Source organism: Bombina bombina, chromosome 3, assembly GCF_027579735.1.
Source record: "Bombina bombina isolate aBomBom1 chromosome 3, aBomBom1.pri, whole genome shotgun sequence".
Taxonomy (NCBI): domain Eukaryota; kingdom Metazoa; phylum Chordata; class Amphibia; order Anura; family Bombinatoridae; genus Bombina; species Bombina bombina.
This window is the reverse complement of record NC_069501.1, coordinates 193010612-193021669: the sequence shown is the minus strand read 5'-3', so window position 1 is coordinate 193021669 and position 11058 is coordinate 193010612. Positions and strand designations below refer to the sequence as shown.

The 11058-nt window shown below is 34.8% G+C and overlaps 1 protein-coding gene across 1 annotated transcript; it reads right to left on the bottom strand.

The window, feature by feature from the left end:
- Window positions 1-1068: 1068 nt before the first annotated feature.
- Window positions 1069-1485, bottom strand: LOC128651556 (histone H2A, sperm-like). The gene has a single exon (XM_053704578.1). It carries the CDS (start codon window positions 1483-1485, stop codon window positions 1069-1071), a length of 417 nt encoding a protein of 138 aa, XP_053560553.1.
- Window positions 1486-11058: the final 9573 nt, after the last annotated feature.

Here is an 11058-nt window from a genome sequence, read left to right as displayed (position 1 = left end):
AAGACAAATGAAATGGACATACATTAGAAATTTTAATACTGCATGTTCTAGCTGAATCTTGAGTTTCATTTTGTCTTTACTGTATTGTTCTCCTGCAATTACACACAGAATTAACCCCTTAAGTTTCAGAAACCTCAATGAAAAGATTGTAGTGGAATAGAGCTGTACAAGGACATAATTGTGAGGATGGAGAGGCAAACAAATTAAACCAATGGTATTTTAAATACAAATTGTTATGTTAATTTTCTTTAAATTACATACTATAAAAAACAAAAACAATCCCAATATTAACTCCTTAGTGGCAATCTTAGTTAAGGTCTAGCTACACTTTCCAGCACAGTTTGTTAAAGAGCTCCTTGCCTTTTCAAAGTTAGAGATAGTAAAGTCCAAATTAAACTTTCATGATTCAGATAGGACATGTAATTTTAAACAAACTTACCTTTATCATCAAATTTGCTTTGTTCTCTTGGTATTCTTAGTAAAAAGCTAAGCCTAGGTAGGCTCATATGCCAATTTCTAAGCTCTTGAAGGCCACCATGTATCTGAATGCATTTATGTGTTTCATATAGATAATTGTTCTTACACATGTAATTTCAACACTAATTGCCTGAAATTCTAGTCTGTAAAAATATCTGAGATAAGGAGGCAATTGCAGAAGCTTAGATACAAGGAAATTAAAGGTAAAACGTGTATTTCTATAACAGTGTTGGTTATGCAAAACTGGGGAATGGTAAATAAAGGGATTATCCATCTTTTTAAACAATAAAAATGTGTTTTACTATATGTTATAGCTTCTGTCACCCCCAAGTGAAACAAACCAGTTCCTTCACACCTTATACAGGACACAAAGCAATAGAGTTTATAAAACTATAAATTTTATTTGCATAAATTAAAATGTTAACAGTAACCTGCTATTCAAATTAGAGTAAAAACTATCCAAGACAATAAAACATTGATTTTCAGTTTTATCATTTAAGCTACTGGGATTCAGCAACATTAGGTTCTTGTGATGATAAAGGATGTTCCCCAAAGAGAAAAAATCCCCTAAAGTGTGTTTTTTGGTCCAATTTAAAAGTCCTGGGATTCAGCAGCTTTAGGTTCTTGTGATGAGGAGCCTTTAAAGGTTTTCTTTGGTAGAAGCTGGGCATGGATGTTTGGCAAGACACCCCCATCAGCAATAGTGATGCCATCAAATAGCTTAGCCAGTTCCTCATCATTCCTGACTGCCAGCTGGATGTGCCTGGGTAAAATCCTGGATTTCTTGTTGTCTCTGGCAGCATTTCCTGCCAGCTCTAAGACCTCTGCGCAGAGATATTCCAGAGTAGCTGCCATGTAGATAGCAGATCCAGACCCAATCCGCTCTGCATAGTTTCCCTTCTTCAGGAACCTGTGGATTCGGCCGACTGGGAACTGGAGGCCTCCCTTAGCGGATTTGGATGTCTTGCCAGCTGCAGGCTTGGTGACCTTCTTTCCACGACCAGACATTCTAAAACTAAGGGGGAGAAAAAAAAATATGAAAATGTTTGGTGCACTTCAAAGAACAAAGGAAGCCACACAAGCCATCAGTAGCCGCTCATCTACACAGTAGTGGCCAGTTAAAGGGACATAAAATCACTTAAGATTCGGATACAACATATTCTCTTCAGATGTTTAAATTTGCATTAAGATGTAATGGCTCTTGCTAGCTCTTGTTGGAAAGCAAGCACGTGGCTGCAGCATTACATGGCAGCATTTTTCATTCCATGTAATGCTAGACATGTGCACACTACCTACGCATCTAAAAATACCATGATAAAGAAGCAAAGCAGAAACTTCCTATTATGGTGTCTGTGTGTTGTGTCCCTTTAACGACATCTGAATGAACTCCTACACTGACAGCCCTGTGTAAGTGGTTTAGGTCAGGGTTCTGAATACTGTAGTATGCACGCAATGTTAGGCAAGATATTAATTGTGTTGTGAATTTTTTGCAACAGAATTAAAAGTACCATATTAGAGGAAAATGTAAATTTATTTTTTATTTAAACTGGCTATAGCATTATAGGTAAAATGCACCTAAAACATACGGCAATAGCCCTAAAGAGGAGTCAAAGAAGCAGGTGACTGACCAGGAAGGAAATTCAAATGCCAAAACGTTATAGCAATGTATCCTGTTCAGGAGCACGTCTAGTATTCATTCTAAAGTTACAGCTGCATTCCATAAATTGCTGAGAAAAAGAAACCACTTGTTTATCATGGCCATTGGATTTTCTACCAACAAAAACGACAGTTCACTATAAAGAGGATATGAAATCCACACAGTATGTGACTAAACAGCTTTCCAGTTTACTCCATTCTACTGGTATCCTTAGTTGATAAGCATACCAAGAAAGGCTCAGGAGCCGCAATGCATCATTGGGCACTAGCAGCTGATTGGTGGCTGCACACAAATTCATCTTTTCACTTGGTGTGTAGCTAGCTCCCAGTAAAGCATAGCTGATTTTTCAACAGAGGATACCAAGAGAATGAAGCATATTTGATAACAGAATTAGATTGGAAAGTGTTAAAAAGACTATATCTATCTGGTTTTAATGTCTAGTAGCATAAACATTGTACCTTTAAACCACTCATTCTCATTAGGGTCTCTACAATCTAGGGTGCTCTCCTAGACAAGTGCCATGTTCAAATAAAAATGCCCAATACAAAGATATCATGGTGGTAATCTTATACCTAGTATTGGGGAAATGAGTGCCGAGTCTGTCAGAATTAAAGGGATACTAACCCCACATTTTTCTTTCACGATTCAGATAGAGCATGCAATTTTAAGCAACTTTCTAATTTACTCCTATTATCAATTTCTTTGTTCTCATGTTATCTTGATTTGAAAAAGCAGTAATAAAAGGTAAGGAGCCAGCCCATTTTGAGTTCAGCACCTTGGTAGAGCTTGCTGATTGGTTTGCTACATTTATCCAAAAATCAGCAAGTGCAACTCAGGTGCTGAACAAAAAAAAAAAAAATGGTCTGGCAATAAAGCTTACAGTACTGCTTTTTCAAATCAAGATAGCATGATAACAAAGAAAAAATTGATAATAGGAGTAAATTACAAAGGTGCTTAAAATCTCATGCTCTATCTGAATCATGAAAAAAAAAAAAAAAAAAAAAAAAAGGGGGGGGGGGGGAGAAACAAACTAATGTATACCGCCGTTTTTGTTTTTAAAATAAAAGCTCATACACAGTTGTTTCAGAGGAGACAAGGATTTAACATTTACAAGGGGATTGCTCTGTATTTGCAAACTGTGCCAATATTTTTTTTTTTTTTAACACTTTCCTAAATGCAGCTATTTTGCAATTCACTGCTTTGGTGCAAAAATTGTTTTAACAACATCCCTTTATGGACAAAGCATTAGTACATTTTAGTCAGTAAATTTAGGATCTCAAAAATAAACGCTTGACAAGCTAGTCTGACAGTGACAGAGAATGGCTTTCTTGGCATTATCAAAATAAGCCTGGGAGTATCACTTTTAAAACAAAATGAGAACAATCCTAACTTTAAAACAATAAATGTATTAGTAAATTCAGGAAAAAACCACCAGACCCACTTACCTGAATAAGCAATCACCAAACTACCTCTACCAGATAGCAATGTCTTATTATTAGCAGAACTTAATCTTTTATAGTTTACTTTGGTAATTGTAATTACACACACCTGGCTCATCCCATGGTAACAGCATCTACAGATTAACTCATTTAGGACCAAAAAACCTTAACCTTTAGGAAAGGGTATAGTTAAAGGGATCTTAAAGGGGCAGTCTAAACCAGAATTTTTATTGTTTTAAAAGATAAATAATCCCTTTATTTCCCATTCCCAAGTTTTGAAAAAATAACACTGTTATATTAATACACTTTTTACCTCTGTGATTACCTTTTATCTAAGCCTCTGCAAACTGCCCCCATATTTCAGTTCTTTTGACAGACTTGCATTCTAGCCAATTAGTACTGACTCCTAGGTAACACCACGTGCTTGAGCACAATGCTATCTATATGACACACATGAACTAACATCCTCTAGTGGTGAAAAACTGTCAAACTGGATTCAGATAGGAGGTGGCCTTCAAGGTCTAAGAAATTAGCATATAAACCTCCTAGGTTTAGCTTTCAACTAAGAATACCAAGAGAACAAAGCAAAATTGGTTTAAAGAGTAAATTGGAAAGTTGTTTAAAATTTCATGCCCTATCCAATCATGAGACTTTATTTTGGACTAGATTGTCCCTTTTAACAATGCTTCTATAGTAAAAACAAATATGTTACATCAAAGTGAAAATAAAAAGAAATAAATTGTGCAAAAAAAAAACAAGCAAACAACTTACTTGTTTCCTTGCAAAATAAGCATTTAGACATTCTCAGTGTAGCCCCTGCCTCCGAGATATAAGGGTATAGGCATCTTTTGAACTTGCATTCTGACATTTCTGAGCATGAGCAAAACAGACTTACTGTCTATCTAGCATTATCTAAATACTAAACCAGCTCATGTTGCTCTAGAAGTTTTATGACATCAAGCTATAAATTCCTTTCTGCAGAGACCTCAGCCTCCTTGTAGGGACGTGACAGGAAGTAATGGACAATGCATAAAGTGAAGTTTAAAAAATAAATTAAAGGTAAAATCTGTTTAATGTGATGAATTCATATTGCAATGATTTCTATTAAGTATGACCCACTGCGTAGTGCTTTTTTATTACAACAATGAAACTGACTGTTTAACAACCATTTGAAGGGACATGAAACCCACAATTTTTCTTTCATGATTCAGATAGAGAACACTATTTTAAACAACATTCCAATTTACTTCTATTATCTAATGTGCTTCATTCTTTAGATATCCTTTGTTGAAGAAATAGCAATGCACATGGGGGAGCCAATCAGTCATCTGTGTGCAGCCACCATTCAGCAGCTACTAAGCCTATTTAGATATGCAACAAAGGATATCAAGAGAATGAAGCAAATTAGATAATAGAAGTAAATTGGAAAGTTGTTTAAAATCATGAAAGAGAACATTTTGATTTTAATGTACCTTTAAGAATTAAGGAAGAATCTTTCATCCCATTTCTTAATAGGAGATCTATATATATATATATATATATATATATATATATATATATATATATATATATATATATATATATATATATATATATATATATATGTGTGTGTGTGTGTGAATTACTTAATCTAAAATATAATTGACCTAGATGTCTTACTAGTCAGTTATTATCTGTTAATAAAATGCCAACATTTTACACAGCTTAATACAGGTGAGCATATATTGCACATTGTACTTTATACATACAGAGCCAGTGTCAATGGCAGTTCCAGGAATTTAGTTTTTTGGGGGCAGGTAATTACCCTAACTGAAACAGGGAGGCATGTAGGTGGATTAGTGAATATATTGCATGAGTGTAGTCAGTGTGAGTTAATGGGGTATGGTTCAGACAGAGCATACATGTTTAAAAAACATTCAAATTTCCCTCTATTATCAATTTAATCTTGGTATCTTTTATTGAAGGAGCAGCAATGCACTGCTAGGTGCTAGCTGAACACATTGGTAAGCCAATAACAAACGGTATATATGTGCAGCCACCAATCAGCAGCTAGCTCTCAGCTCCTACCTAGGTATACTTTACAACATTGGGAAGTTGTTTAAATGGTGTGCCACATCTGAAGCATGAAAGAAGAAAAAAAAAGAGTTTAATGTTTCTTTAAGGTGGAGCTGGGCAGTCTGAGGGCATGCCTGGAAATCTGGGGCACGGCAAAGGCAGTCTGGGGGCTTGGTTAGGCTGTAAGACTTAGCTGTGGGGAAGTAAAATTAATTTACCCACAGAACTCCCATTATTTTTATGTTTAAACCCATCAAGACGACATTCTCTTCTATATATCCAATTCTAGGGTCAACATTCCACGTATCATTGATTTAATTGGGGAATTTAGTAAATTTTCAGGATACCAAATCAATCTAAATAAGTCTGAGATCCTTTGAATTATTAAAAAAAAAGGAATAGTTTGTTGAATAATCCATTGAAAATAGCATTAGGAAAAATTAAGTATTTAGGGATATTACTGTCTAAGAACCCAGAGGATTGGTATAGTCTGAATTATACTCCTGTATGGCAAAAATGTATCGACAATCTGAAAAATTGGGAAAAAAATCCTCTTTCTCTGTCAGCTAAAGTACTACTTATTAAAATGATGATTTTTCCAAAGATTTTATTCCTTATGCAGAACATTCCAGCTTTCATAATGGCAAAGGATCTTAAAAAAATTTAATTCGCAATGCACCATATTTTTTTGGGGGAAAGGAAAACCACGAATAGGTTTAAAAAAATTATCTTATTTAAGGTCTGATGCGGGGGTTCGCCCTGCCTAATCTAAAAGTATATAACTGGACATGTTTAGCAAAAATAGCTTTGGATTGGATAACGGGTGCAGAATATCTATCTAACTATCAAAATGAGGAAATAGCAATAGCGCCAATATCTCTGAAAGCTCTATTACATTCCCCGTTATTAAAATCAGCTGATAGATCTAGCTTTAAATATACAATCCATAACATAATTATAGCATGGAAGAAAATATGTCAGTCATTGCAAATAGACTATAAGATATCACAATACCTGCCTATAAGGGGGAATCCATATTTTATAAGTGGAATGGAATCATATGTTTTTCGTCAATGGGCTCAGAAGGGTTTAATTTGGGTCAAGCAGTTGCTAGATATACAGACCAACACGGTTAAACCCTTTAATTTGTTGGTCAAAGAATTTAAACTGGAGAACAAAATTTTTTTTGCCTACCTACAAATTCGACATTTCATTGATACAAATAAATTAGCAGAGTTTAATCAATCGAGCCTGAGTAATCTAGATGCGATTATTAGTATCTACCGGTCAGGGAATCATTCTATTTCCCTACTATATAGAAATATTGTCTCTTTTGAAGCTAAAGATAAAGTATCATTGTTATTTGATAAATGGTGTGGAAATTTCAGTCATTTAAGTAGGGAGCATTTTATAAAAAGTCTTTCACTGATCTCAGAGTATTCCCAGGAAATTTCATTTAGAGAGTCTCATATTAAGCTATTGAATAGAGCTTACTTAACTCCGCTCTCTATGTCAAGATGGAAAAAGGAAATAGCAATGAAATGTACAAGATGCGGTTTATTAAACATAGAAACATAGATATTGACGGCAGATAAGAGCCATAGGCCCAGAAAGTCTGCCCGACCTTACCTAACAGTATAAACTTATCTAGTTCGTAGGATAGCCTTATGCTTGTCCCATGCATTTTTAAAGTCCCCCACAGTGTTTGTTGCTACTACCTCTTGAGGAAGTTTATTCCATAAATCAATCACTCTTTCTGTAAAGAAGTGCTTCCTCAAATTACTCCTGAATCTACTACCCTTTAGCTTGAGCTCATGACCCCTTGTTCTTGAATTTTCCATTTTATGTAAAATACCCACAGCCTCAGTTTTACTAAACCCTTTAATTTACTTGAAAGTTGCTATCATATCACCTCTTTCCCTTCTCTCCTCTAAGCTATACAAATTTAGATCATTGAGCCTATCCTGGTAAGTTTTATTTTTTAGACCATGTACCATTTTGGTAGCCCTCCTTTGCACAGATTCAAGTTTGTTAATATCCTTCTGAAGATATCGCCTCCAGAACTGCACACAATACTCAAGATGAGGCCTAACTAATGATCTATAAAGTGGCATAAGAACCTTACTATTTCTGCTGCAAATACCTCTACCAATACATCCAAGCATTCTGCTAGCCTTACTCGCTGCATTACTACATTGTTTACTAAGTTTTAAATCATCTGAAATAATAATTCCCAAGTCCTGTTCCTCGTCTGTAACAGTCAGTAAAGTGTCATTGAGTCTGTAATTAACATTTGGATTTTTCTTCCCTAAATGCATTATTTTACACTTTGCTGTGTTAAACTTTAGATCCCAGTCATTTGTCCAATCCTCCAATTGTTGTATATCACTTCTCATTTTGTCTACCCCCCCCCCCCCCCCCGGAACATCCACTCTGTTGCAAATTTTTGTATCATCTGCAAAGAGACATACTTTCCCCTGTAGCCCTTTGCTGATATCGCAGATAAATATGTTAAACAAAACAGGCCCCAGAACTGACCCCTGAGGAACACCACTAGTAACAGCCCCCTCTGCTGAATGAACTCCATTTACTAAGACACTTTGTTTTCTGTCCTTAAGCCAGCATTCCACCCAGTTCACAATTTTTTAATCTAGACCAAGGAGATATAGTTTGTGAATAAGTTTATTGTGTGGGACAGTGTCAAATGCTTTGCTGAAATCTAGATATGCTACATCAACTGCTCCTCCCTTGTCTAATACTTTTGTTACATAATCAAAGAAGTCAATTAGATTAGTCTGACATGATCTCCCTGAAGTAAAACCATGCTGATTTTGGTCCTCTAAATTGTTTGTCTTTATGTAAGTCATAATTCTTTCTTTTAAGAGGCTTCCCATTAATTTCCCTACTACTGAAGTTAAACTAACTGGCCTGTAGTTGCCAGATTCTTCTCTACTGCCCTTTTTATGAAGAGGTATTACATTTGCTATTCTCCAATCATCTGGGACAGCTCCTGTTAATAGTGACTGATTAAACAGATCAGTTAATGGGACAGTTAGCACTGATCGAAGTTCTTTTAAAACCCTTGGATGAATATTATCAGGACCCACTGCCTTTGTAACATTTATTTTTGATAATGCTAACAAAACCTCATCCTCTGTAAAAAGATTACTATTAAGCTTGTTTCTATTTTTCGTAGCATCCCTTAATGTAGACATTGTATCTTCACAATCTTTAGTGAAAACAGAACAGAAGTAATCATTGAGACAGTCTGCAATCTGCTTATCTTCTTCTATTATTCTACCATCAACTGATTTCAATTGTACTATTCCTACCTTATTTTTTCTTCTTTCACTGATATATCTAAAGAATGTTTTGTCCCCATGTTTTACTGACTGTGCTATCTTCTCTTCTGCATGAGCTTTAACCTTCCTAATTAACTGCTTAGTCTTTTTTTGTTGGAGTCTCCATATTTTCATATCATCATCTGCTTGTGTGTGTCTGTAATTTTTATAAGTTATCTTTTTTGTCTTTACAGCATGTGCTACTTCTTTGGAAAACCAAATTGGTTTCCGCTTTCTTTTACTTTTACAGACATGTCTAATACAGTGTGCGGTTGCATCTAAAATGGCACCTTTCACAAAAATTATTAACACCTATACCAACCTATGATTATTATGTATTTTACCCTTATACAAAAATTTTACCCTTATACAAAAATTATTAGAAGCAGATTCACACCTTCTATTCTTGTCCTAATATCTATCAGTTCTGGTGTAAAATAGAATATTGGCTCAATAGATTTCTCCCAAATAAGATTAAGTTAAAGAAAGAGCAGGTTATATTTCTCATTCAAGAGAAAGAGGTACAAAATAAGAAGCTAGCTAATACAGCAATCCTGGTAGCGAGACAATTAATCTTGAGAAATTGGAAAGCGAACAAAGCACCAAGTATATCTACATTTAACAAAAATATGCTCATTCAATTAGCATTAGATATTAAGGATCCGCAGATCTTTTTAGAGAGTAAATTAGAAAAACTTATGATGAAATGGGAGAAATTTCTACTATCACAGCCGCGGGAGATACAAAAACAAATTATAGCTCCACTACAAGAATCTCAGACATTTCACCAGCTAACATTGCAAAATAAGTACCAACATTTGGCTATCTGAGAGAATTGTGGGAATGGGGAGGGGGAGGTTTCCCCTTTTTTTTTGTGGTGTATTATGTTGGTTTATTGTCGTTGTCAGTGTTTTTGGTTGTTGTTTTGTGAGGTTTGTTTGAGTGATTGACACGCCTATGGTGTGTAGTTAATTTGGAGGATAATATAAGGGTAAAATACATAATAATCATAGGTTGGTATAGGTGTTAATAGAATTTTAGAGCTCTAGAATATGATAGTAATATGTCAACATATCCTTAGAGGGGACTGATTAAAGGAAGGGTTATAGTTTTTTTTTTGTTTTTTTTCGTTTTTTTTTCTTCTCAATGGTCAGGTATACACCCTGTGTGGTGAAAGGTAAGCCCGATTGAGAGGCTGTTTATATGATTTATTAATGTGTTAATAGGCTATGAAGTAGATAGCTTGAGTAGTGATCTATATACCCGCTGGGGAGAATGCTTATTTGGATTTGTATCTCCTTTATTATTATTCTGTATAAGATGAATTGTAAAATTATGTGAAAGATATGTATTTTCACCTTTATATGTATCAATAAAAAAAAAATTGTAAAAAAAAAAAAGGTGGAGTTGGGCAGTCTGAGACCATGCCTGGAAATCTGGGGCACGGCATAGGCAGTCTGGGGGCTTGGTAAGGCTGTAAGACTTAGCTGTGGGGAAGTAAAATTAATTTACCCACAGAACTCCCATTATTTTTATGTTTAAACCCATCGAGATTTATTTTACTGCCTTAACAAAAGACGCACCCCTTAAAGGGACAGTCTACACCGAAAACAACGATACCCTGCATCCGTATTTTCGCTTATTCGCTTACCAACATTTGCAGAAAAGAAGTTTATATTCCATGATTTAAAAATGGCCGTCTAACTCCTCCCAATAGCTTCTCCTGGAAGCAATACCAACACTCATAAATATATAATAGGTAATTTGCAACTCTTTATTTTATTTTTTTTCAGCGATTATCAAACACTATGATCTTAAACATTTTATAGAAATAATTACTCAATAATTGTTTTATTATGTTATTAACAATTATTTCAAGTAGATTATTTATTTATTTCAACTGTATTATTTCCACCTTTTTACACAATCGATACCCCAAATAAAGAGATTTCCAATTTTTTTATTTAACTATTGCCATTTTACTTTGATTGAACGTATTTAACATATATGTTTGAGATGTGTGTATACAGTCCTGACTATATGCTCCTGATCAAGCTATTATAATTACATACAACATTTTTAAAATATT

Bases quoted from the DNA above. Each gene is read 5' to 3' on its own strand.
- LOC128651556 (XM_053704578.1), bottom strand. From the start codon at position 1,485: ATGTCTGGTCGTGGAAAGAAGGTCACCAAGCCTGCAGCTGGCAAGACA.